Below are 27,756 nucleotides of genomic sequence, written 5' to 3'. Positions count from 1 at the left end.
GTCGCGTGGATTTTCTTCCTCCAGGTTTAGAATCAACACTCGTTTAGAGTATTTGGGTGCGATAAATTCCCACGTGATAAGCCACTTCGTTGAGCTATCACTTGTGATAGGCAGGTCACTTCTGACAAAGAGGTACATATAGCTCAGTGGGCCTTATCTGGTAAAATAAAAACATATTTGTTCATCGTTTCTCACAATGCGACGGCCTTTTCTGCAGCCATCGGTGACCGCGCCAAGACCACAGACTTGCGGCACGTGAGAAGACGACTTAATCATGGGCAGCTGCCCAGGAATCAAACGTGGGACCTCGGTTTGTCTGACATCCCTTGACCTTAGCCTCTGGCATCACATCTGCAAAGGACCCATTGCCCCTTGCTATGAGTGGGTCGAGGGTGGGGGGGGGTCGAGATGAACGGCAATTCCGTCTGCGTGACTTTGCTCGCTGACGTTTTGACAAATGCAATTTCGGAAAAAGGCAGGGCAGGGCAGGGTGGTGTGCAATCACTTCGGCGGTGCTGGCGTTGGCTCGAGCGAGTGTTAGTTTAGTGAATTTCACGCGACTTCTCACAGTCAAGACACCAGATACATTTATATAGATAATAAATGTTATTTTTAAGTGGTCGTCACCCCCCCCCCCCCATAGCCACAGAGCCACTCTGCAACCTCCTCCTCCTCCGGCGGCACGTGCAGGGCGACCGGTCGTCCCCGGCACGCCCTGACGTACTGCACAGCCGGAGAGCCGCGTGCGCCAGGGTCTTGAGCGAGTGTCTGGGGGGGTCTCGTTCGCGCCGTCTGTCGGGCTCCTGTCGATGCGTCAGGCCCCCTTCGTTCGTGATGTGGTCAGGGTCGCCGTAACGCAGCTCCCTGCTTGCGGACAGAGACCTGGCAAAGCGCAGGAGGAGAAGCATCAAGGCGCGCATCGGAATAAATAAGAGTCACTGCCGGGATCGTCGACCTCTCGCCGGTCGACACAACTAGTGCGGTGGAAAATAAGAATGGGGTTTGCCCCTTTCTGGCAATAACACAGGAGGTGTTAAGATGTTCAAACACCAAATAGAAACCTTTTGCAAGGCATCAGGTCTGCATTAACCGCGCGTACCCTTGTGTTTTATTGCCAGAAAGGGTAAAACATATGCTTATTTTTCATCGTTTTGGATACTGCCAAAAAGTTCGCACAGAAAAAAAATAAGGGTGGCCTTGTGAGACCTCAACAACGGTTGTGCTGCTGGAGATACTGGCCCCCGCCATGGGGATGTGGAATTTCCACCACTTGGTTCAGGCCTCCAACAGTAAGCGAGAGCGCCTCGCATTGCCTTCTGGGGCAGGAGCCACTTTGTTTTCTTGCACCGACAAGGGACCCCCCCCCCCCCGTGTTCTAACATTAGTCGGCGGGGGTTGGGGGGGGCTATAACGCCAAATTTAATGGGCCCCTAAATAAAGGACACACCACACACACTACACACACACACCACTCACACCACACACACACACACACACCACACACAGCACACACACACTACACACACACACTACACACACCACTCACACACCACACACACACCACACACACACTACACACACACACCACTCACACACACCACACACACACACCACACACCCCACACACACACCACACACACTACACACACACACTACACACACACACTTCACACACACCACACCACACACCACACACTACACACACCACACACCCCACACACTACACACACACACCACTCACACCCCACTCACACACCACACACCCCACACACACACACCACATACACACACACCACACTACACACACACCACACACACCACACCCACTATACACACACACCACACACACACCAACACACACACACTACACACACACCACACACACTACACACACTACACACACCACACATACACTACACACACACACACTACACACACACTACACACACACACCACACACCCCACACACACCACACACACACCACACACACACCACACTCACACACACTACACACACCACACATCACACACACACCACACACACTACACACACACACACACCACACACACTACACACACACTACACACCACACACACCACACACCACACATCACGCACACACACCACACACACCCCACAAACACCCCACACACACACCACACACACTACACACACTTCACACACACCACACACCCCACACACACACCACACACACTACACACACACACTACACACACACCACACATCACACACACACACCACACACACTACACACACACACCACACACACTACATACACACTACACACACACACCACACACACTACATACACACTACACACACACTACATACACACTACACACACACACTACACACCACACACACCACACACCACACATCACACACACACACCACACACACAAAGACAACCCTATGAACCCCTCTGCTCCTATTGCGACCTAACCAGCAGTCGTTACCGCGACGCGGTTCAGCACCCCGCCCCCCCCTGTGACGGACTAACAGGTAGAACACATGGGGGGGGCGCGGGGGGGGGCTGTGGTTATGGGGGGGGCTCGCGTCATGAAGCCGAGCCAATCAGGGGCGAGGCGATCGTGTGGCAGCTGCTGGCTGATCCGAACCGCTCTGCAGCCCCCCGCCCCCCCGACAGAGCCTCATCCTCCCCCACTTCTCCCCCCCACCCCTCCTCCTACCCCACCTCTCAAAAATCCCCCGCTCCTACAAGCTGCCATCGACCGGCGATGGGTCGGAAAGCTGAGCCCCCCCCCCGTGGATTTAGCACACGAATGAATGCGGGGGGGGGGGGCTTTAAAAGCCACTCCCTTGGTGGGGGCGTGGGACCCCCCCCCCCCCCCGTTCATCCTCCATCCCCCGTGCCTAAGTCGCGGTGTCAGGGGCAGCCGGGTCCACAGATGGCGGTGGGTGCTGGGGTTGTTGGGTGCTGGGGTCGTTGGGTGCTGGGGTAGTTGGGTGCTGGGGTTGTTGGGTGCTGGGGTAGTTGGGTGCTGGGGTCGTTGGGTGCTGGGGTCGTTGGGTGCTGGGATCGTTGGGTGCTGGGGTAGTTGGGTGCTGGGATTGTTGGGTGCTGGGGTAGTTGGGTGCTGGGGTAGTTGGGTGCTGGGGTAGTTGGGTGCTGGGGTAGTTGGGTGCTGGGGTTGTTGGGTGCTGGGGTAGTTGGGTGCTGGGGTAGTTGGGTGCTGGGGTAGTTGGGTGCTGGGGTTGTTGGGTGCTGGGGTAGTTGGGTGCTGGGGTAGTTGGGTGCTGGGATTGTTGGGTGCTGGGGTAGTTGGGTGCTGGGGTCGTTGGGTGCTGGGGTTGTTGGGTGTTGGGGTAGTTGGGTGCTGGGATTGTTGGGTGCTGGAGTAGTTGGGTGCTGGGGTTGTTGGGTGCTGGGGTAGTTGGGTGCTGGGGTTGTTGGGTGCTGGGGTAGTTGGGTGTTGGGATTGTTGGGTGCTGGGGTAGTTGGGGGCTGGGGTTGTTGGGTGTTGGGGTAGTTGGGTGCTGGGGTTGTTGGGTGTTGGGGTTGTTGGGTGCTGGGGTAGTTGGTGTTGGGGTTGTTGGGTGCTGGGGTTGTTGGGTGCTGGGGTTGTTGGGTGCTGGGGTAGTTGGGTGCTGGGGTAGTTGGGTGCTGGGGTTGTTAGGTGCTGGGGTAGTTGGGTGCTGGGGTTGTTGGGTGCTGGGGTAGTTGGGTGCTGGGTAGCTGGGTGCTGGGGTTGTTGGGTGCTGGGGTAGTTGGGTGCTGGGGTTGTTGGGTGCTGGGGTTGTTGGGTGCTGGGGTTGTTGGGTGCTGGGTTAGTTGGGTGCTGGGGTAGTTGGGTGCTGGGGTTGTTGGGTGCTGGGGTTGTTGGGTGCTGGGGTTGTTGGGTGCTGGGGTAGTTGGGTGCTGGGGTTGTTGGGTGCTGGGGTTGTTGGGTGCTGGGGTTGTTGGGTGCTGGGGTAGTTGGGTGCTGGGGTAGTTGGGTGCTGGGGTTGTTGGTGCTGGGGTTGTTGGGTGCTGGGGTTGTGGGTGCTGGGGTAGTTGGGTGCTGGGGTAGTTGGTGCTGGGTAGTTGGGTGTGGGGTTGTTGGGTGCTGGGGTTGTTGGGTGCTGGGGTTGTTGGGTGCTGGGGTAGTTGGGTGCTGGGGTTGTTGGGTGATGGGGTAGTTAGGTGCTGGGGTAGTTGGGTGCTGGGGTAGTTGGGTGCTGGGGTTGTTGGGTGCTGGGGTTGTTGGGTGCTGGGGTAGTTGGGTGCTGGGGTTGTTGGGTGCTGGGATTGTTGGGTGCTGGGGTAGTTGGGTGCTGGGGTTGTTGGGTGCTGGGGTTGTTGGGTGCTGGGGTTGTTGGGTGCTGGGATTGTTGGGTGCTGGGGTAGTTGGGTGCTGGGGTAGTTGGGTGCTGGGGTAGTTGGGTGCTGGGGTAGTTGGGTGCTGGGGTTGTTGGGTGCTGGGGTTGTTGGGTGCTGGGGTTGTTGGGTGCTGGGATTGTTGGGTGCTGGGGTAGTCGGGTGCTGGCGTTGTTGGGTGCTGGGGTAGTTGGGTGCTGGGGTAGTTGGGTGCGGGAGTAGTTGGGTGCTGGGGTAGTTGGGTGCTGGGGTAGTTGGGTGCTGGGGTAGTTGGGTGCTGGGGTAGTTGGGTGCTGGGGTAGTCGGGTGCTGGGGTAGTCGGGTGCTGGGGTAGTTGGGTGCTGGGGTAGTTGGGTGCTGGGGTTGTTGGGTGCTGGGGTTGTTGGGTGCTGGGGTAGTCGGGTGCTGGGGTAGTCGGGTGCTGGGGTAGTCGGGTGCTGGGGTTGTTGGGTGCTGGGGTTGTTGGGTGCTGGGGTAGTTGGGTGCTGGGGTCGTTGGGTGCTGGGGTTGTTGGGTGCTGGGGTTGTTGGGTGCTGGGGTTGTTGGGTGCTGGGGTTGTTGGGTGCTGGGGTTGTTGGGTGCTGGGGTTGTTGGGTGCTGGGGTTGTTGGGTGCTGGGGTAGTTGGGTGCTGGGGTAGTTGGGTGCTGGGGTTGTTGGGTGCTGGGGTTGTTGGGTGCTGGGGTTGTTGGGTGCTGGGTTGTTGGGTGCTGGGGTAGTTGGGTGCTGGGGTAGTTGGGTGCTGGGTTTTTGGGTGCTGGGGTTGTTGGGTGCTGGGGTTGTTGGGTGCTGGGGTAGTTGGGTGCTGGGGTAGTTGGGTGCTGGGGTAGTTGGGTGCTGGGGTTGTTGGGTGCTGGGGTTGTTGGGTGCTGGGGTTGTTGGGTGCTGGGGTTGTTGGGTGCTGGGGTAGTTGGGTGCTGGGGTTGTTGGGTGCTGGGATTGTTGGGTGCTGGGGTAGTTGGGTGCTGGGGTTGTTGGGTGCTGGGGTTGTTGGGTGCTGGGGTTGTTGGGTGCTGGGGTTGTTGGGTGCTCGGGTTGTTGGGTGCTGGAATTAGTTGGGTGCTGGGGTAGTTGGGTGCTGGGGTAGTTGGGTGCTGGGGTAGTTGGGTGCTGGGGTTGGTGGGTGCTGGGGTTGTTGGGTGCTGGGGTTGTTGGGTGCTGGGATTGTTGGGTGCTGGGGTAGTTGGGTGCTGGGGTAGTTGGGTGCTGGGGTAGTTGGGTGCTGGGGTTTGGGTGCTGGGGTTGTTGGGTGCTGGGGTTGTTGGGTGCTGGGGTTGTTGGGTGCTGGGGTAGTCGGGTGCTGGGGTAGTCGGGTGCTGGGGTTGTTGGGTGCTGGGGTAGTTGGGTGCTGGGGTTGTTGGGTGCTGGGGTTGTTGGGTGCTGGGGTAGTTGGGTGCTGGGGTAGTTGGGTGCTGGGGTAGTTGGGTGCTGGGGTAGTTGGGTGCTGGGGTAGTTGGGTACTGGGGTAGTTGGGTGCTGGGGTAGTTGGGTGCTGGGGTAGTCGGGTGCTGGGGTAGTCGGGTGCTGGGGTTGTTGGGTGCTGGGGTAGTTGGGTGCTGGGGTAGTTGGGTGCGGGGGTAGTTGGGTGCTGGGGTAGTTGGGTGCTGGGGTAGTTGGGTGCTGGGGTAGTTGGGTGCTGGGGTAGTCGGGTGCTGGGGTAGTCGGGTGCTGGGGTAGTTGGGTGCTGGGGTAGTTGGGTGCTGGGGTAGTTGGGTGCTGGGGTTGTTGGGTGCTGGGGTTGTTGGGTGCTGGGGTAGTCGGGTGCTGGGGTAGTCGGGTGCTGGGGTAGTCGGGTGCTGGGGTAGTTGGGTGCTGGGGTAGTTGGGTGCTGGGGTAGTTGGGTGCTGGGGTAGTTGGGTGCTGGGGTTGTTGGGTGCTGGGGTAGTTGGGTGCTGGGGTAGTTGGGTGCTGGGGTTGTTGGGTGCTGGGGTAGTTGGGTGCTGGGGTAGTTGGGTGCTGGGGTAGTTGGGTGCTGGGGTAGTTGGGTGCTGGGGTAGTTGGGTGCTGGGGTTGTTGGGTGCTGGGGTAGTTGGGTGCTGGGGTAGTTGGGACACGACGGCAGAGGGAGTCGCCGTGGTCGATGAACGTGCGGTGGTGGCGTCGCCTGTGTCTCGTCGTGTCCTTCTCGTGTTGTTGTGGTGGTGGTTGTTGTTGTTGTGGTGGTGGTGGTGGTTGTTGTTGGTCTTTGTCTCTTCGTCCCTCTCCCACCGGGCCACCGCAGCCTCAACGTTGAACGTCCCTCTCTGAATCTCCCTGACGTGAAGGTGTCCGCTGACGGCCCAGAGGTCGATTTGTCTCGACATGTCGTACGCCCCTTCAGATTTATTTCTTCAATATTTTTGGTGACGATACTTTGAGGGGCCAGTTACTGTACCACTTTATATTCATTTTTTACGTTTTTCATCTCTCGCCCCAAATCTGTCCCGAATGCGCCATCGGCGTCGCGTCTTGAGACGGAGGACCCATTTAGGTGTCCGTCGCATTAGATGGCGGCCCACGGAAGTGGATTTCACAGAGCTACTGCTGAGATCCCATTAAGTTGCCTCTGGTCCACGCAGCAGACGGGTAGCACTTTCATGCTCCCTGATTTTCAATGCGCTTGACAGTCAAACTGAACTTAGTGATTCTCAGAGCTGGCATTTAGCCAATTTAAATGCAGAACCAATATTTAATGCGATGGTTTATTTACGCAGCCGTTAGTGACTGGGCCGAGGCTGTCAGCTTAGTGCACTTCATAACCCGGTTTAATCACAGACCTGTGATATTTTCGGGGGTGGCTCTTTCTTTCTCTCTCTGTGGTTGCTTGGATTTTTCTCCGGATCCTCCGGTTTTTCCCTCCACATTTAGAATGAACGTGTGTTTGGAGTATTTGGCTACTATAAATTTCCACGCGATGAGCCACTTCGTTGAGTTGTCATTTGTGATAGCCACGTCCGCTTTTGAAAAAAGAGCTACAAAGCTCATTGGGGCATTACTTGGCAAAATAAAATTTAAAAAAATATGTATTTTTTATAGTTTTAGTTTACAAAAGAATCTCAGCGGTGCGAGCTTGAGCCACCCGGCCACATATCGTCGTATTTCTGTTCTTGTGAATATGCCCACAGTGGGTCGCCGTGATAAGCCTGTGAAACTGTGACGGCCGGTGGTCGCGGGGACCGCACTCTGAGAGCCACTGCCCGAGACGCCCTGAGGCCAGGCCACCACGCGGGGCGGCACGGGTGCCGCGTGTGGCCCGCGTGCCGCTGGTTGCTCGCCACCCACCGTGCTATACGATGGCAGTTGTCTCCTCAAAGTATTAAACTAAAACGCTTTTTATTTAACCAGGTAAGGCCCACTGAGCTATGTAGCTCTTGTTCAAAAGCTCAACGAAGTGGCTTATCACGTGGAAATTATAGCAGCCAAAGACTCTAAACGCACGTTAATTATAAATGTGGAGGGAAAAACCGGAGGACCCATAGAATATCCACATGACCACGGGGAGAGAGAGAGACGCGCAAACTTAAAATATACAGCAGGCATCAGGGTCAGAATCGAACCCACGACCTCCTGCGTACCAGGCGAGGTAGATAACATGAGCCCACAGTGTTTACTGGGTTACAGCCGTGCCAATTACAGCCTCGGTCCAGAAGTAAATGTTACGACTCTTTTATCAGTAGGCCACTCATATGCCCTGGTATGTAAACAAAAGTCCCGCCTTGTGCTCATGAATGTCACTGCTTTCCCCTGCCTCTGCAGAGTAGGGCATCGGTCTTAATTTTGGAGCTTTCGTGACTGCAGGAATTATTTTATCTTTATACGTGACTTTACCGAAAAAACCAAAGAATAAGAGGGCATCGATCATAATCTTTAACCGAGCCATACCTGGCTGACCACTTGCAATGACAATTCAGTGTCGGGGGGTAATGCATTCTGGTCATCAGAATTCTGAGCGCAATTACCAGTAATCCAACACGATTTCTGTGGTCCTCCATTTTTAGTTTGATCCCGGTCCAAATTCAATGGCGCACATTTGTACATACGTATGCTGAACTTCTTTCGCAGCGTACGTAGCTAATCCGAGGTAAACGCGCCGTCGTTCCCATAGCGCAAGGCGATCATCACGAAGGGAGGCCCTCCTGCCGTGTTTCATGGACATAGTCAGTAGTAGTTTGACAGTAGGGGGCGATGCTGCTGTTATGTGTAAGTCCCAATCGCGTAAATTTGTCAGTGGAGAAAACTTGGACCGTGACACCGGCACAGAGTGGCCCGTCAAGCAGGGCGACACCGTCGTATTTCACGCAGCGATAATCAGGGCGGCCTGTCGGACTCGAACCGTGAAACTGCTGCAGCGATCGCGCGACGCTGAGCGACGTTTGCTCTGGATCCCCCGTCGGGGGTCGAGCCCTCGTCCCTCCGGGATCTTCGAGGGGATGAACGCCGCTCGCTGGGAAGTCAACCTCGCCCGTCCTGTGGAGTTGACTCTGCTGGCTCAGGGTCGCCGGCGGTGATGAGCGCCCCATGGCAATCTCGAGACGACGTTGACTCTGCAGGCGTCTGGAATGCTCTTCCTTCCCATGTTAGGAAGCCGCTGGGAGCTATGCACTTTTAAATCATCATCTAGATTGACAAAGTCACTTCTTCAGAACTGCTTTTTGTGTTTAATTTGTTGTCCTTCCCACTGCAACTATTTGCACGGTTGGCTCCGCACGGTTCCTCAAGAAGTTCAACGCACACACACACGCGGACGTACGTTTTACTTTCATTCCTACGAACGAGACGGCCTGCTCTTAATGCCTCCCTCACGCACGGCCCGCTTATTAAAAGGGCTCCCCAGGCCGACCGCGTTAGGCGTACGCGTTCATTCGCGTCACTTTTCCGCTGCGCGGGTCAGAGGCAGCTCGCCGGCAGATCTCTCCTTCGCTCGGTTTATGGCCTCTAATTTCTCTGTGGCCGAAGGATCGTGATGTGTAATGAGCGAGCTGGCAACTTGCTCGGGTCCTCGGTCGTCACGCCTGCAAACGGGAAAAGTCAAAAACGTGTGGGCCTGACCCAACGCGAGATATGCGAATGTGTCGCTTCATTGCGTCGACTGCCCTTAGCCAGCGGTGAAAATTCCACATTGAGCCGCCCACCACCCCCACCCACCCCACCCTAATTTGACCCCGTTGTGGGAATTGGAGAAGTTATTGGTAGAATATGAGTTATACCCTGAGGTTCAAATCGTGTATACAAATTATAAAATAAACTATTTTTCTGTTTACCAGGTAAGGCCCCACAGAGCTACGGAGCTATTTTTCAGAAGCGACCTGGCAATGACAAATGATAGCTCAACGAAGTGGTGGCTTATCACGTGAACATTTACAGCAGGCAAATACTCTAAACGCCCAATGTTGATTGTAAATGTGGAGTGGAAAACCGCAGGACCCGGAGAAAAATCCACGCGACCACGGGGAGAGAGACACGCAAACTCCAAATATACAGCAGCAGGTGTCAGGGTCGGGATCGAACCCACGACTTTCTGCATACCAGGCGAGGTAGTTAACATCTCACCAATTCGGGTCGGTATTGAACCCATGCCCTGCATACCAACACCAGCCGGTTCTGGGCATCCCCTAGGTCGACTCAACCTCAAATTGAGCAGCTGGCGCGGTGTGTCGTAAACATCGCCAATGGGGACACGTGGGAGACTAGGTGTGGTGCTGGCCGCCCCACCCCCTCGTGTGACGGCATGCCGACCTTCATAGTCGCTCTTCTTCTTCTTCTTCCACGCGTCTGTCCCACTCACGTGGAGGTGCTCCGCTGTCCCTGCCAACCTTCTCCACGCTGCCCTGTCCTGCGCCGTCTCTCCCTCCGCTCCTCGGGCCACCGTGTCCGATCGCACCACATCGCCCACCCACCTCTTCTTCTGCCTTCCTCTTGATCTCTTTCCTTCCACTTGCATCACTTTCACCTTCTGACCCACATTATTTTCCTGTTGTCTCTCCACATGACCGAACCACACCCACAGCCTTTCCTCTCTCTCTCATCTTCTCTGTGACTTCCACCACCTTGAGTCATCCTCTCACTTCTTCATTTCTCACCCCGTGTCCTTCCTTGTTGAACCCAACATCCATCGCAACATCCTCATCTCTGCGACTGCCATAGCGTGGTCCTCCCTCTTTCTTGTGCCCCAGCACTCGGCCTTATACAACAGCACCGGCCTCACCACCGTCTTGTACTATACACTACACTATACACTACACTAGAAACTACACTATACACTATACACTACACTAGAAACTACACTATACACTACACTATACACTACACTATACACTACACTGTACACTACACTATACACTACACTATACACTACACTAAACACTACACACTTTTCCCTTCAACCAAGCTGGGACCCTCTTATCGCACACCACACCGGTTAATTATCGTCTCTCGCCATTTCAGCCATCCAGCCCTTGCTACTCGCTGACAGCACTTGTCCCTTACAGCCTGTTAAGGTTACACGGGCGGGGGGGGGGGGGGGGGTCTTTGTCTTTGGTGCGGGCGGCCCACCCCTGCGCACCTGTGGCTCTTGTTGCCCAAACAAAAGAACGAGGACCCCACACCTGGCGGCCCCGGCACTCGGGTGACGCTGTATCCACGGGCCACTTCCATTGCACGCATCGCGTTGCCAATCCACTGCTGGACGAAGGCCTCCACACGCCGCGTCGGACGTGGCGGGGGTTGTTTGACCGCACCTCACCGTGCTGGTCAGTGCGGATTTGGTGCTATGGTTGGAGAAGGAGGGGGCAACCAGGACCAGTTCAGATATCACTCGCCACTAATATGTTAACCGAGTTCGCAGGGCAGTGTGCTAACCACTACGTCACCGCTCCCCATTGCATGCTAGTGTCCCAACGTTGGCCCAACAGTGGCCTAACGTTGGCCCAACAGTGGCCCAATGTTGACTCAACAGTGGCCCAACAGTGGCCCAACAGTGGCCCAACGTTGACTCAACAGTGGCCCAATGTTGACCCAACAGTGGCCCAACAGTGGCCCAACGTTGACTCAACAGTGGCCCAACAGCGGCCTAACGTTGACTCAACAGTGGCCCAACAGTGGCCCAACGTTGACTCAACAGTAGCCCAATGTTGACCCAACAGTGGCCCAACGTTGACCCAACAGTGGCCCAACGTTGACTCAACAGTGGCCCAACAGTGGCCCAACAGCGGCCTAACGTTGACTCAACAGTGGCCCAACAGTGGCCCAACTTTAACCCAACAGTGGCCCAACGTTGACCCAACAGTGACCCAACGTTGACCCAACAGTGGCCTAACGTTGACCCAACAGTGGCCCAACATTGACCCAACAGTGGCCCAACGTTGACCCAACAGTGGCCTAACGTTGACCCAACGTTAACCCAACAGTGGCCCAACGTTGACCCAACAGTGGCCTAACATTGACCCAACGGTGGCCCAAAAGTGGCCCAACGTTGACCCAAAAGTGGCCCAACGTTGACCCAACAGTGGCCCAACAGTGGCCCAACGTTGGGCCAACGTTGGGCCAACGTTGGGCCAGCAGTGGCTCAACAGTGGCCCAACGTTGACCCAACAGTGGCCTAAGATGGCCCAACAATTCGATAATTACTGGGGCGTTAGCCCCGTACCGTCGAGGGAGCCAGAGGTTGCTTAGCCCGCCCCGTTTGAACAAGGTCAGGCTACGGAGCTGCATCACGAGACATCGTCTGTGAAATCGGAACCGCGCCTTGGCGGCGCCCGGCACTCACGGCCGAGCGACGACCGCCGGGGTGAACTCTCCCCGCGGATCGTGAGAGACAGAGAGAGAGGCAGATAGAGGCAGATAGAGAGAGGCAGAGAGCGCGAGAGAGGGAGGGAGCTCCCCACACAGCACGCGCCCTCTCCGGGGCGAGGATTGAATTGCAGATCGGCGGGAAGTGAGCCCCACGTGGACGGTGGAGTGCGGGTGGCGGTACAACGTGGACATTGCCGGTATTATCCCGCGAGCCAAGGGGGGGGGGTTTGGCTGGTACCCCCGGGGGAGACATGTTACCGGTGTCCACCATGGCCATGGTCCATCATGTGAAGTATCCACCACGGGCAGTGTCCACCATGAGCATTGTCCACCATTGCCAGATAACTTAGCGTATATACCATCTGTTTATGGACACGTTCACTATTTACATTCATTTTCCGTGGATGTTTCATATCACATTAGTTTTTGTGTTTTTACCGGAAGCAATATTCCCTATCAAACGCACTGCGGTCCTTCTCTTTAGCAGCACGCTTCTTACAAAGAGCTACCACGCTGACCTTGCTATCGTACAAGTTGTGATCTAGAGATAGGGCGCTTCGCGAAAACCACTGTCGGCATTTTTCACCTTCACTGGTACCGACCGATAAGCCACCGTGGTCGGGCCAGTGGCTCGCGGGACTAGCAGCGGTGCGGTCGTAGCATGGGCAGCGGGAGGCATCACAATCAGAATGTTTATTGACACTGGAGGAATCAGATGAGCTATAAAGCTCTTTATTCACAGATGCGGGTCAGAACGTTACAACAACAAACAATACAACAACACGACAGGGGCGCTAAGTAAAGGTAAACTAGACACTTATAAAAAAACATACAAATAAAACTAAACTATTTTTCTTATCTTACCAGGTAAATCCCACTGAGAGCTATTAGCTTCTTCTATTTCATAAGCCACCCGGCTATTCACAAATGACAGCACGCGGTGTCACCAGCTGCTGTGCGGACCAGGGCCCTCTGTTGGCACGGCGCTCCGCTCGAGTGCCCCCCCCCCCCCCGTTCCCCACTCCCCCCTCGTCTCGTGGCCGTGTTGCCGGCAGCCGTGTCACTTGGTGGCTCTCCGTGTTTGCGCGCCTCCGCGCCCTTTCGTTCAGGTTCATTTTGCTCCGCTTGACCGGGCGAGGGCTCGAAGAGGCCGGGCACGTTGAGGAGGAAGTCTCATTCGCAAGAGGGCCCCGGGCTGTGAGTCCGCCCCGTAGGGCCCCAGGCCTGTGAGTCCGCCCCGTAGGGCCCCGGGCTGTGAGTCCGCCCCGTAGGGCTCCGGGCGGTGAGTCCGCCCCGTAGGGCCCCAGGCTGTGAGTCCGCCCCGTAGGGCTCCAGGCTGTGAGTCCGCCCCGTAGGGCTCCGGGCTGTGAGTCCGCCCCGTAGGGCTCCGGGCTGTGAGTCCGCCCCGTAGGGCCCCGGGCTGTGAGTCCGCCCCGTAGGGCCCCGGGGCTGTGAGTCCACCCCGTAGGACCCCGGGGCTGTGAGTCCGCCCCGTAGGGCCCCGGGGCTGTGAGTCCGCCCCGTAGGGCCCCGGGGCTGTGAGTCCACCCCGTAGGGCCCCGGGCTGTGAGTCCGCCCCGTAGGGCCCCGGGGCTGTGAGTCCGCCCCGTAGGGCCCCGGGGCTGTGAGTCCACCCCGTAGGGCCCCGGGGCTGTGAGTCCACCCCGTAGGGCCCCGGGGCTGTGAGTCCGCCCCGTAGGGCCCCGGGGCTGTGAGTCCGCCCCGTAGGGCCCCGGGGCTGTGAGTCCACCCCGTAGGGCCCCGGGGCTGTGAGTCCGCCCCGTAGGGCCCCGGGGCTGTGAGTCCACCCCGTAGGGCCCCGGGGCTGTGAGTCCACCCCGTAGGGCCCCGGGGCTGTGAGTCCACCCCGTAGGGCCCCGGGGCTGTGAGTCCACCCCGTAGGGCCCCGGGGCTGTGAGTCCACCCCGTAGGGCCCCGGGGCTGTGAGTCCACCCCGTAGGGCCCTGGGGCTGTGAGTCCGCCCCGTAGGGCCCCGGGGCTGTGAGTCCACCCCGTAGGGCCCCGGGGCTGTGAGTCCACCCCGTAGGGCCCCGGGGCTGTGAGTCCACCCCGTAGGGCCCTGGGGCTGTGAGTCCGCCCCGTAGGGCCCTGGGGCTGTGAGTCCGCCCCGTAGGGCCCCGGGGCTGTGAGTCCACCCCGTAGGGCCCCGGGGCTGTGAGTCCACCCCGTAGGGCCCTGGGGCTGTGAGTCCGCCCCGTAGGGCCCCGGGGCTGTGAGTCCACCCCGTAGGGCCCCGGGGCTGTGAGTCCACCCCGTAGGGCCCCGGGGCTGTGAGTCCACCCCGTAGGGCCCTGGGGCTGTGAGTCCGCCCCGTAGGGCCCTGGGGCTGTGAGTCCGCCCCGTAGGGCCCCGGGGCTGTGAGTCTACCCCGTAGGGCCCCGGGGCTGTGAGTCCACCCCGTAGGGCCCCGGGGCTGTGAGTCCGCCCCGTAGGGCCCCGGGGCTGTGAGTCCACCCCGTAGGGCCCCGGGGCTGTGAGTCCACCCCGTAGGGCCCCGGGGCTGTGAGTCCACCCCGTAGGGCCCCGGGGCTGTGAGTCCACCCCGTAGGGCCCCGGGAATGTGAGTCCGCCCCGTAGGGCCCCGGGGCTGTGAGTCCACCCCGTAGGGCCCTGGGGCTGTGAGTCCACCCCGTAGGGCCCCGGGGCTGTGAGTCCACCCCGTAGGGCCCCGGGGCTGTGAGTCCGCCCCGTAGGGCCCGGGGCTGTGAGTCCACCCCGTAGGGCCCTGGGGCTGTGAGTCCACCCCGTAGGGCCCTGGGGCTGTGAGTCCACCCCGTAGGGCCCCGGGGCTGTGAGTCCACCCCGTAGGGCCCTGGGGCTGTGAGTCCACCCCGTAGGGCCCCGGGCTGTGAGTCCGCCCCGTAGGGGCCTGTGCTGTGAGTCCGCCCCGTAGGGCCCCGGGCGATCGTCGCTTGCCGTGCGTAATACACGATTGAGTAACATTTGTGGTGTGCAAATTTGGCTAAAATGTGGTTACGCAGAGTGGTGGCGACAGTGGTTAGCGCAGCGCTGCGATCTTGGCGGCCTGGGGTCGATTCCCCCGCCGCAGCTGACGACTGCGGAGAGTGAGAACATTTTTTTTTTAACTGGACCTGGGCCTCCCCCCCTCGGTTGACTCAGTCTTAAATGAGGAGCTGGTGCGGTGTGTATGCAACATTAGCCAGCAGGTCTACATTCCTTTGTAGACCTCGGTGGCTAGGAGATGTTACCTCGCCAAGTATGCATGAGGTTGTGGGTTCGATCCCAATCCTGATGTCTGCTGTACATTCGGAGTTGATGGAATCTCTCTCCCCTTGGTCGTGTGTATTTTTCCCTCCACATTTCGAATCAGCACACGTTTACAGTATTTGGCTGCTATAAATGTCCACGTGATAAGCCACTTCGTTGAGCTATCATTTGTGGGCAGGTCGCTTCTGAAAAAGAGCTGTGTAGCTCAGTGTACGCAGTTGCTGGTCTGTGCATTCGCATCAACAGGACTGGTTCGCAGACGATTTGTCGCGGAAATTCACCGTGGCCGAGAGTTGAACTGATGTCGCTGGGCTTACTGCGGAGTCGCCACCCGCTGTGCCCGCCGCTCTCTCCGGCAGTAGCACCAAAGCACACTGTGTGTGTGTACTCTGTGTGTGAATGCAGTGGCGTGGAAACCGTGGCACGCTCCCGCACCGCCCCGACGTGACGCACCGTTCGGTAATTTAATTTCACCGGACCCTCGGGAGAGATAGATTGGTTTTCATTGGGGCCATTTAACCGTCGCCGCATATAAGTGCAGTCGCTTACCAGATTTCACTCGAACGGCATCGGGCTACTGGTCGGTGCCACGTGCACGACGCATGGTTTGATATCGGACGCAGGCAACATGGTCAGCTCACGGTTACGTTTTACAGTGGAACGATGCACGAATGGATACCGTGTTGCAGTTGACAGTTGCGTAATACGAGATCCGATTAACCCCTTTCCCGTCTGCAGGTTGCAGGGGGGGTGTCCCGTTCACCGCCAAATCTCGTAACGGCGCAAGCGGATCGGCGTTAATTTTATTTCGATCGGCGTAGCAGCGCCGCTGTTTTTAAAGACACCGTGACTCACCGCAGAGAACCGTAGCGACACGACCGCCACACTCTGCGATAGCTGGCGCCAAACTGTGCCGCACGCCATCCCGCATGGCCTTGTGGGAGCCTCGGTGTGGATAAAGTTATTTTATTATTCCGTACATTGTGTGCGCATCATCGAAACGGAATCGGAAAAATCGATGACCTACACGTATGTACGTCATCAGAACGGGAAAGGGTGATCCACAAAGTATTTTTTTGGGTGGGATCGCGTAATTATATATTATACGATCTAACAAAAAAAACCTTTATCACGGATAATATTAGCCGTGAAAGCCTCCTACGTGATTAACTGGGAACGAGTTACACTGATGTCGCTGCTGCTCCAGGAGATGCAAATTAGCAATTAACTGGCGCAGCCGCGAGCCGTGCAGCATCGGAACGCCACGCTTCGTGTCTCTCTTTACGGACGCAGCGGCGCGTGGACAGCGCTCCCCGCCGCCGCAGCCGCCGCCGCCGATCTCGGCTCGTTCAGCGGCGCCTCTTCCACACACCACCCCCCCCCCCCCCCGTGTGTGGGGGCGGCTGGCCTTTGTGCGAGCGGTAGTCGGCGCGGTCGGCGCTACGCTGCACTACGAACCCGGCGAGCCCGAGTTCGATTCCCGCTCACGGCCACCAACGCACCGGTGACGATTATCTGAACCGGTTCTGGGCCTCCCCCAGGTCGACTCAGTCTAAAATGAGTACCGGGTGTGGTGTGCAAACATCGCCACTGGGGAGACAAAAGCGGCCGGGCGTGGTGCTGGCCACCTCCTAGCCCCTCTTGTGCCGTGCCGGCTTTCATAGGTGCTACTGCGCGTGGCGAGAGAGCCGTCGTCACCGTCACTGCGCGGCGTTGCAATTCTTGCCTCTGGCTCATGACCCGAAGGCTATGGGGGGGGGGGCGATCTTTGTCTTTGCACGACAGCAAAAGGCGGCGGACGTCTTGCGGCGCCCCAATTAATTACGAACTCCAAGGGACGGATTATGAGCGCGTCAGCGGGATGAGGGCCACGCTCGCGCGGGCGAAACAAAACGTCGTGGCGGCTTTTTGCAGGTTGACTGCGCGGGGGCGGAGGCGCGTGCTGGGAGTGAACGTCACGCGAGCCGTCGAAGGGAAGAGATGGTCGAAGCAACATTTTGTTGTTGTTAAGTGCACAGCCGTGTGTCCGTGCACTGATGAAGTCCCCTCCCCGTGCCTTATTCGCCGTGTGGGGCTTCGTTGGAGCTTAATTCACCACATTGGTCGGCGCGGGTTTTAAATCTCGAGTGAAAACTCATTTCTTTGGGCACTGCTTTTTGTGTTCGGTGTGTTTGTCCCCCCCCCCCTACCGGCACCTCCGATTAGCGGGGTTGGCTGCGTACGGTGCGAAAGAAGTTCAACACATGACTACGGACGCATAGGAACGGGTCGTGTAGCGCTCGCCACTGATGCCAACAACCATGGCCAGGAATCGAACTCGGGTTCGCCGGGTCCATCGCACAGGCTGCTGCCCCCATGCGAGAGAAGCATTGGGGGCGTTGGCTCTCTCCCTCGGCCCTCGATAGATGCCGGGGGATATTCGATTCCTCTTCTGCGATGAGCAAGTCCGGCTGGGTGACGTGGTGGCAAAAGCACTCGGCTCTTCAATTAGAGTTCATATTCTTGTGGTCACACTTGGCCCACCACCACCACCATCATCATCATCAATCGACGGTCAATAAGACTGGCACCGCTCGGCGCGAAGTAAAAACAAAAGGCTCGTTGCTTACAAATGTCCTGGTCTCCGTCGCAGCAAGGTGGAGTTTCCACCCCTGGCTGAGAACTGCGGAGAGGAGCACTGCCCCCCCCCCCCCCCCGTGCTCGCTTGTGTGACCGCGAGCGCCTGGTCGCTGACCCGCAGTGGCCGATGCGATTGAAGTCGCGCGTTGTTCAGCGTCTCCATTGTGTGCATCGGCCACGGCCATCAAACATTAAACTAAACCAAACACCGCGAAACTATTTTTGTTATTTTATTTTACGAGGTAAGGCCCACTCCCGAACTGCCACACAGCTCTTTATTCAGAATTGACCTGGCCATCACCAATAGGCGCTGGCCAGCGCCCCGCCACGTGACCCGCAAGGCATGGGCAGGCCCTCATCCAGCAGTGGATTGACAACGTGACTCTAAACGTACCTAAGATCCCCCGTGTGGCCCAGACAGCCTCCTCTTGGGGACAGGCGCTGCGAGCAGCAACCTCTGAGAGCCGCCACGCCACGCGACCGGGGGTGTGGTGTGGGCAGCGTCGCGCCCGGCCGCCTTTGTCTCCCCAGTGGCGCTGTGGAGGCGCCGCACCCAGGCAGGCGCACGCTGAGACGCGTGTCGCTGCAGGCGGCCCCAGGGCACGTGGGCCGCCCGAGCGTGCGGCAGCGGCCCGGTGGCAACAGCTGGACCCGGGGCCAGACGGACAGCCCCCGTGGGCCCCAAACCTCCTGGGGAGAAAATTAGTCTGCGGTGACCCCGTGTGACCCCGAGGTCAGTTCGGGGTCACACGGGGGGACGGAGCGCGGCCAATCGGCAGCGGCGAGGCAGGGCAGGCGGGCCACTCACTCGCTCACACAGCGGAGTACACACACACAGAGTACACTCACACAGAGTACACACTCACATAGAGTACACACTCACATAGAGTACACACATACAGAGTACACACTCACATAGAGTACACACAGAGTACACACTCACAGAGTACACACTCACATAGAGTACACACACAGAGAGTACACTCTCACATAGAGTACACACAGAGTACACACTCACACAGAGTACACACTCACATAGAGTACACACTCACATAGAGTACACACTCACATAGAGTACACACAGAGTACACACTCACACAGAGTACACACTCACATATAATACACACATACAGAGTACACACATACAGAGTACACACTCACATAGAGTACACACAGAGTACACACTCACATATAATACACACATACAGAGTACACACATACAGAGTACACACTCACATAGAGTACACACTCACATAGAGTACACACATACAGAATACACACATACATAGTACACACATACAGAGTACACACTCACAAAGAGAACACGCACACAGAGTACACACATACAGAGTACACACACACAGACTACACACACACAAAGTACACACATACAGTACACACATACAGAATAGACACAGCAGAGCACACACACATACAGAGTATATACACACAGTACACACACAGAGTACACACATACAGAGTACACACACAGAGTACACACACAGAGTACACACACAGAGCACACACACATACAGAGTACATACACACAGTACACACACAGAGTACACACATACAGAGTACACACACAGAGTACACACACACAGAGTACACACACACAGAGTACACACACAGAGTACACACAGCAGAGTACACACACAGCAGAGTACACACACACAGAGTACACACAGCAGAGTATACACACACAGAGTACACACACAGCAGAGTACACACACACAGAGTACACACAGCAGCAGAGTACACACACAGAGTACACACACAGTACACACATACAGAGTACACTCACACAGAGTACACACACACAGACTACACACACACAAAGTACACACATACAGTACACACATACAGAATAGACACAGCAGAGCACACACACATACAGAGTACACACACACAGTACACATACACAGAGTACACACAGCGGAGCACACATACAGAGTACACACACACAGAGTACACTCACATAGAGTACACACATACAGAGTACACACACAGAGTACACACACACACAGAGTGTACACACACACAGCATGTTACACGTGTTGGTCACTAACAGGCTGACCTCCCTGTTCACCTGTGACCCCCACACTCGCATGCATAATCATGACTCCTACCACCACTACACCGCCGTCAGCTCCTGTAACAAAAGGGCGCCACGGTGGCTAGGAGATGTTAACTACCTCGCCTGGTCTACAGGAGGTCGTGGGTTGGATCCCGACCCTGACGCCTGCTGCTGCTGTATATTTGGAGTTTGTGTGTCCCTCTCCCCGTGGTGGCGTGGATTTATCTCCGGCTCCTCCGGTGTTTCCCTCCACATTTAGAAACACGCTGCACGCTGCAAGGGTGGCGTGTCGCCCTGACAGTGCGCAGCCAGGGCGACACGCTGCGCACTGCAAGTGCGGTGTGTCGCCCTTGCAGCGTGCAGCCAGGGCGACACGCTGCACGCTGCAAGTGCGCGGCGTGTCGCCCTTGCAGCGTGCAGCCAGGGCGACACGCTGCACGCTGCAAGGGCGGCGTGTCGCCCTTGCAGCGTGCAGCCAGGGCGACACGCTGCAAGGGCGGCGTGTCGCCCTTGCAGCGTGCAGCGAGGGCGACACGCTGCACGCTGCAAGGGCGGCGTGTCGCCCTTGCAGCGTGCAGCCAGGGCGACACGCTGCACGCTGCAAGGGCGGCGTGTCGCCCTTGTAGCGTGCAGCGAGGGCGACACGCTGCACGCTGCAAGGGCGGCGTGCGCGCCGGTGTTCCTAGGCCTCGTCCACGGCCGGCAGCCGTCACCTTGCTGTGACCCCGAGCGACGTGAAGGTCATCCGAGCGACGTGAAGGTCATCATCATCATCATCCCCTGCTGCACGCGCGGCTCGCAGCAGGCAGATCGCGCTCACCTCGCCTGAGGAAGGAATCCAAGCTCGCTCGCCCCTCGTATCTCTCACCCTCGTTCTCTCCCCCACCACCCTCCCTCCCTCCCTCTCTCCCCCTCTTGCCTTATCTCACTCGCTCGCGCTCTTTCCAATCTCTCCCCCACCACCCTTTTATCTGTCCCGCTCTCCCTCTGTTTCTCTACCCCCACCCCCCACCCCATTTTCCTCTCTCCCACTCTCTCTTCTCACTCTACACTCTCTTCACCTTTATCTCACCCCCCCCCGTCTCCCTCTCTCACGCTCTCTCTGTCTTACCGTCTCTCTCTCTCGCCCTCTCTGCCCCCTTCTCCCCACTCTCTCTCCTCCTCCCACTCTCTCCCTCTCTCTCGCTCGTCTTCTTCGAACGCTGGGGGGGGGGGGGGGGGGGTCAGAAAAGGGCTCTGTATCGGCGTGAACGGCACTCTCCTTTTCACCTTCTAACGTGCTCGCTGTTGTTGTGCGCGGCGCGTGTAGCGCCACGTGCCGCAGCGAGTGTGTTTTTTCAATTGTGTTTGGTTATTTTTGTTGCTGGTGACTTTGTGTTTCATATAGAAATCGCCTCCAGTGCTGCTGCTGGCGGCAATAAAAGTTGTTTACAAGTTTCTCTCTCCTCTCTTTTTTACGATCAGAGGAATCAAGCAGATGCTCGGTTTAGTCGGCACTTTGCTTTGTTCATCATGTCGTTTTTTAGGTTTTTTTCTTGATTTGTTTTATGTGCCCCCCCCCCTTTTTAAATCAATCTGTGCTACTTTCTTCGTAGACACAAACACCAACACGAAGAAGCACGCTCCGCTTCTCCTTATCCCTTCCCTATCTCTCTACCCCCTCTCTCTCTCTCTTTACCCCATCTCTCTACCTGGCCAACCTACCAGACACAAAATGAAGATACCATTTCTCTCCCCTCATTGCAGCTGCCCTTCAGTGGAAACAAATGTACAAGTCTCCCGTAGCCAAACGCTGCGGTGACCTCCAGTGGAGGTTGGCACACTGCACGTTGCCATCGGCCGTGTGGCTGAGCCGCATCTCGCCAGGGGTAACAGACTTGTGCATTTCCTGCTGTGCCAGGGAGGATCTGCCCCACCAATACTTACACTGCCAGCGGCTCAAACCAATGTTCCGCCTTTTGGGGGACATCTTCAGGAAACTGGGGGTGCCCATCTACAACAGCAGCTTCGTATATGGGTGCCTTACCTGGCTAACAAGCGTCATGACCTCGCCAACTTCGCCTGTCCTCAGGCGAAGATGGCGGTGTACAGAACGAGAAAAACGATGCTGGAAGGTGACACTGACGGATGATCCGTGCTTCCAGTGTTCAGAGGCCTGCTCAAGGCGCGTTTGCGGCTGGAGCACGCCATGTACCATACACATGTCGGTGATGTGCAGCGTGTCTTCTTCGAACGCTGGGGAGCCGGACAAGCCCCTCTCTGTACCAGCGAGGACGGCACCCTCGTGGTGTTCACCTTCTGAAACGCTCGCTTGTCACCGTGGTGTGCACGATGACCACCACTACCATGTGACTTTTCTTTCGTGTTGTGTGCGGTGCATTTAGCACCACAGCGCGTGGATTTGTAGCGTTTATTTTCATTTGTTTGCTGGTGACTTTGTGTATTTCATATCAGAATCGCCTCCAGTGCTGTTAGTGCTGGCGACAATAAAAGTTGTATAAACGTAAAGTCTACCCCCTCTCTCTACCGCTCTCTCCCTACTCTCTCTATGTTCCCCCTGTTTTCTATGTAATTTTATTTATTACATTTTTTAAAACTACGACAAGTGCTGCATCTGCACCCAGCAATCCTCGCAGTCCTATGGCCTCCGACGGTAGCTCAGATCTGCATGCAGAGCTCCCCGTCTTCTGCCACTGAGCACACGGCCTCCTCCAGCGCCCACTGCTCCTTGAAGGCCGGCGCGGCGTGGGTCAGCTGTGCACGCCGGAACTCCAGCCACACACTGGCACTGACCAGAGTGCAGAAGATGCCCAGGCTGCTGGCCGGACGTTTCCCCTCCAGGGCCACCTTCCTCGCCCTGTAAATGGCGAGCTTGGCGTAGCCGACGAGCCAGTTGACCAGCCCGTGAAGATGTTGAGATCCATCGCCATTCGGGTGTCCAAATATGAGGACCGTCGGGGAGAAATGGAGGCTGAACCTTAGGAGGATGTTTCTAAGGACCTTGAACAGTGAGTCTAGGCTCACGGCCAACACCGGTGACCATTATCTGAACCGGTCGTGGGCCTCCCCTAGGTCGACTCAGCCTCAAATGAGTACCTGGTGCGGTGTGTAAGCATCACCACTAGGGAGACAAAGACGGCCGGGCGTGTTGTTGGCCACCCACCCCCTCGTGTGCCGTGCCGGCCTTCATAGGTGCTCGCTAACAGCACTTGCCCCTACAGTCCCTACAGTCTGTTACAGGCTTTTCGGGGGATCTTTGTCTTTGTGCGTCATCCATCGCTCGCACCACCACCGCTCCATCACTAATCCATCGCTCACTCCACTATTGATCCTTTACTAACTCCATCACAGGTAACATCACTCCCTTCACCATTCATAACATCGCTCGCTCCACCACTGATCCATCGCTCGCTCCACCACTGATCCATCGCTCGCTCCACCACTGATCCATCGCTTGCTCCACCACTGATCCATCACTCACTCCACCACTGATCCATCACTTGCTCCACCACTGATCCATCGCTCACTCCACCACTGATCCATCGCTCACTCCACCACTGATAACATCACTCGCTCCACCACTGATAACATCGCTCGCTCCACCACTGATCCATCGCTCACTCCACCACTGATCCATCGCTCGCTCCACCACTGATCCATCGCTCACTCCACCACTGATCCATCGTTCGCTCCACCACTGATCCATCGCTCGCTCCACCATCGCAGTGGCCGTGGCTTGTGGTCGCGTTCTCCACCCCACAGCAGGAGGTAACGAATCAGCAGTTCGCACGTGCAGCCCGCAAGCAAATCACACGGGGGCAGCGACGAGAACGAACAAATTCGCTTCATCGGCCACGGCAGGAAGAGGGATTGAGTGGCTCATTGTTGGGAGTGGGTGGCAGCGACAAACAATGGCCTCGATTCTGTGAGCAGGATATTAGAGCACAATGCCTCCGCGCGAGAGTTTGATTGTGCCAAAAAAACATCGATGCCGTTACCCCTCGGGCCGCTAAGCCCCGGCCTCCACTGCCGCGTCGCGGAGCCAAGATGCTGTTGCGAGGCACGTGGCATCTACTGACTCCACGTGGGATCTACTGACTCCACGTGGGACCTACTGCCTCCACGTGGGATCTGTTGCCTCCTTTCCGGAGCGACCTCACGGCCGACTGGGCCCAGGTTGAGCCGCCCCAAGAATGGACCCAAAACCTGGGCCCTCCGTGGCTAGGAGATGTTAACTACCTCGTCTGGTATGCAAAGAGGTCGTGGGTTCGATCCCGACCTTGACGCCTGCTGCTGTATATTTGGAGTTTGCGGGGTCTCTTTCCGCTACCCTCTTTATCTGGCCGTATATGTGTCATGCACGTTGAATTTATTTCGCATTGCGCGTAGCCAACCGTGCTAATCAGAGGTGCGTCCCCCCTTGTCGAACGTCGACGAGCCTCCCTTCCCTCACCTCCGCCACCTCCGTCAGCAGGCCGCCCCCCTCTCGCCAACCCCCACGGCCCAGGCCAGGCAACCACAGGAAGCGGCTTACATAGGCAGCGAATGCGTGCAGCAAATACGCTCGGCAGACGCGTGGCCGTGCCGTGAGGTGGCACTTTGGGCGGTTATACGTCACCCGATGCACGCACGCACGCGGCGCGCGACTTGACCCAGATTTTTGCGAGTTTCCAACGACACAAGAGCCACTTTGCTTCCCCTCGATTTGGGGCTCAAAAATCTCGGCTCCGTGGCCGCGGCTCGGCGATACCAACTCGAGAGCCTGGTGTGGTGTGGTGGGCTTGGCGGGGCGGGGGCGTATTTTGTTGTTGTTGCGGTCGCGTTGGCAGGAGAGACGCTCCCGATTTTCGCACCTAATTTCATCCGCGGGTTTCTTTGGGGTTTTGCGAGCGCAGCGGATGGGCTCCGGCAATCGCGGCGCGACTCTGTAGCCCTTTGAAGTCATCGTAGTCGTCATCGTCGCCATCATCGGCGGCGGCGGCAGCAGGGGCGGTGTGTCGTGATGAAAGTGTTTTGGCAGTTTGGAGAAAAGAGAGCAATTGGAGAGCAATTGCAGCCAAAGGTGCTGCTGAGCCGCTAATCATCGGCAATATCGTCATCACCGACACCGTCGTCATGGTCGTGGTCGTCATCGCTGGATTAGTGTTGGCACGTTTACTGGGAAGCGACTTTCAGCTGCTCGGACGTTCATCTGCCCAGTCAGAATCTTTATTTATCCTGCAGAAATCCGATGAGCTATGAAGCTCTTTCACAGATGCCCAGTCGGGGCACGGGGTCAGACAGTTTCAACAACAAACAACAACAAACAACCACAATGATAGAAAGTGCAAAGTATATGAAAGGTAATCAAATCACTATAAATACTAAGTCATTTTTTATTTTACCAGTCATCTGTTTGGGATCATCGCAGACTCCGCCAGCCACGCGTTGTTGTTGTTGTCGTTGTTGTTGTTGTCTCGGCTGAGTAGAGCCTCTCAGTCGGGGTGGAGCGTGCGACGCGCGAGTCGAGCGCCGCCGATGGTCACTGCGCTTTGCTCCTCGTTGTCTTCCCACGGAGCCGGAGCCGTGGGTTTGTGTTCGCGTTGTGAGGCTCACTCGGGGGCCCTCGGGGCGCGCGGTTCGCTACACCCGCGTCCGTCTGGCCGAGCGAGATTAACGGACGACGGCAAACGACCAAAAAAAAAACTCAACGCAGATAAAAAAATAAAAACGTAAGAATGCGACCGGTATTGGCCAAAAACGTTCCAACGCTGCAAATTTGCCTGCAAATGACTCAAATGGGATGACAGGTAGCTGCAGCATCGCCAGGCTACTGCGACAAAAACTTGGCAGGACCCCCCTGAAAAGGAATTGTGAGACTCAACGAAGCTTTCATGGCTAAAGAAGCAAAGTCACAATGGTGAGGGAGCACTGGGCCGAGTCATTGTGGAGCCGCGTGCGTGACGCGTGCGTCGCGTGCGTGTGTACGCGCAGGGAGCGGTGGCGCAGCGGTTAGCGCGCCGCGCTACGAACCCGGTGACCCGAGTTCGATTCCCGCTCACGGTTAACACCGGTGATGATTATCTGAACCGGTCCTGGGCCTCCCCTAGGCAACTCAGCCTCCATTGAGTAGCTGGTGGCGGTGTGTAAATATCACCACTGGGGAGACAAAGGTGGCTGGGCGTGGTGCTGGCCACCCACCCTCTCGTGTGCCGTGCCGGCCTTCATAGGTGCTACTCGCTAGCAGCACTTGCCCCAACAGTTTGTTAAGGCCTCACGGGGGATCTTTGTCTTTGTCTGCGCGCGGGGGCAGGTGGTCGGCATCGCGGACCCACGACTCTTCGCAAGAACGCAGTTTCAGAGGGAGCACGGCTTGGAGAAGAGCAGCGTGTTCACTGGTGAGTACAGGCACACACAAAGACAAAGATCCCCCGTGGAGCCTTGACAGGCTGTTGGGTCAAGTGCTGTTCGCGAGCGCCTATGAAGGCCGGAATGGCACACGAGGGGGTGGGTGGCCAGCACCACGCCCGGCTGCTTTTGTCTCTCCAGTGTTGATGTTTTGCACATCGCACCCGGTACCCGTTTACGGTTGAGTCGACCGAGGGGAGGCCCAGGACCGGTTCAGATAATCGTCACTGGTTGTTGACCCTGAGTGGGAATTGAACTGGGGCCGCTGGGGTTTGTAGCACAGCGGGCTAACGACTCCACTCCCGCTGCCTGCCCTGAGTAATAAACACAGATCCACACACGAGGTCATGAGCAGCCTTCGAATTACACCGAGAATACAGGGAGAGGAGCAAGCACATGGATTGGGGAACACAATCAAGTCAGAGACGCGATTATTGACTGTTGAGGAAAGTAAATTGTTGCACCCTCGTTCCTACCGGGAGGTGAAACGAACCCACTGAGACGCACGGAACAGCAATCGCCTCCCGTGCCAGGGGTGGCCTGCTGGGCTTGGGCCGGAGAGACACGTCACGGCCAAAGGAGGGGTCGCACCATAGGGCACGGCCATCGAGGTGGGGCGATTAAATGGGCCCGTGGATTACAGAAGGATGACTGCATTGCGAGCCTGTGGCCTTCATCAAACTGTGGATAGGTCATGGCTGATGACTATAATGATATTAGGAAGTCACTGGAGCTTTGCACTTTTAAATCTAGAATTTTTTAAACAAATTCTTTAGAACTGCTTTTTGTGTTTAGTTTGTTGTCCTTCCCCCGCACCTCTGATTGGCACGGTTGGCTACGCACGGTGCAAAAGAAGTTCAACATGCATAACTCAATCTATATATGCGTGTGGGCGCGTTGGAGGCAGCCACTCTGTAGTTATCGCCGCTGGGAGGTTTGGCCCTGGCAGCGATGGCCTCGAGTGGCTACGGGTCTCCGAACCTCAACCAAGTTGGTTTTAGCCTGATAAGGGCACTCTTCACACGACAAAAACAACAACCGCCATCGGCCATTAAGTGGCGGTGACATCACCACGGCGCTTGTGCCAGGCCATGTGCATGTTGAAGCCACGTGAAGCGTCGAACGCCCGCTGACACAAGGTTACGGGGCAGACCCAGGTGCCGTGGGTCGACTGACTCTTCACACAACGCACACTGGCACATTCACTGAAGGCCAAATTGACCGAGCAAGAGGCCCCCCCGGGCACCCACCAGTTCTAGACGATTGCCACCGATGTTACGCGTGGCCACGAAATCTCAGCTGGGTCGCAGTGCCATC

The 27,756-nt window shown here is 57.2% G+C and overlaps 1 protein-coding gene across 1 annotated transcript in view; it reads left to right on the top strand.

Moving 5' to 3' along the window:
• LOC133351049 (uncharacterized oxidoreductase YjhC-like) overlaps positions 1 to 27,756 on the top strand; it is a 103,586-nt gene that overhangs the window by 53,415 nt on the left and 22,415 nt on the right. The window contains exon 3 of the mRNA XM_061565936.1: positions 26,345 to 26,429. Coding sequence (XP_061421920.1) covers positions 26,345 to 26,429 — 85 coding nt within the window. The remainder of the gene's footprint in view (positions 1 to 26,344; positions 26,430 to 27,756) is intronic.

Source organism: Lethenteron reissneri, chromosome 36, assembly GCF_015708825.2.
Source record: "Lethenteron reissneri isolate LAM-NWPU_2019-01 chromosome 36, ASM1570882v1, whole genome shotgun sequence".
Lineage (NCBI taxonomy): Eukaryota > Metazoa > Chordata > Hyperoartia > Petromyzontiformes > Petromyzontidae > Lethenteron > Lethenteron reissneri.
The sequence above is the reverse complement of the archived record's forward strand: the minus strand, read 5'-3'. Positions and strand labels throughout refer to the sequence as shown.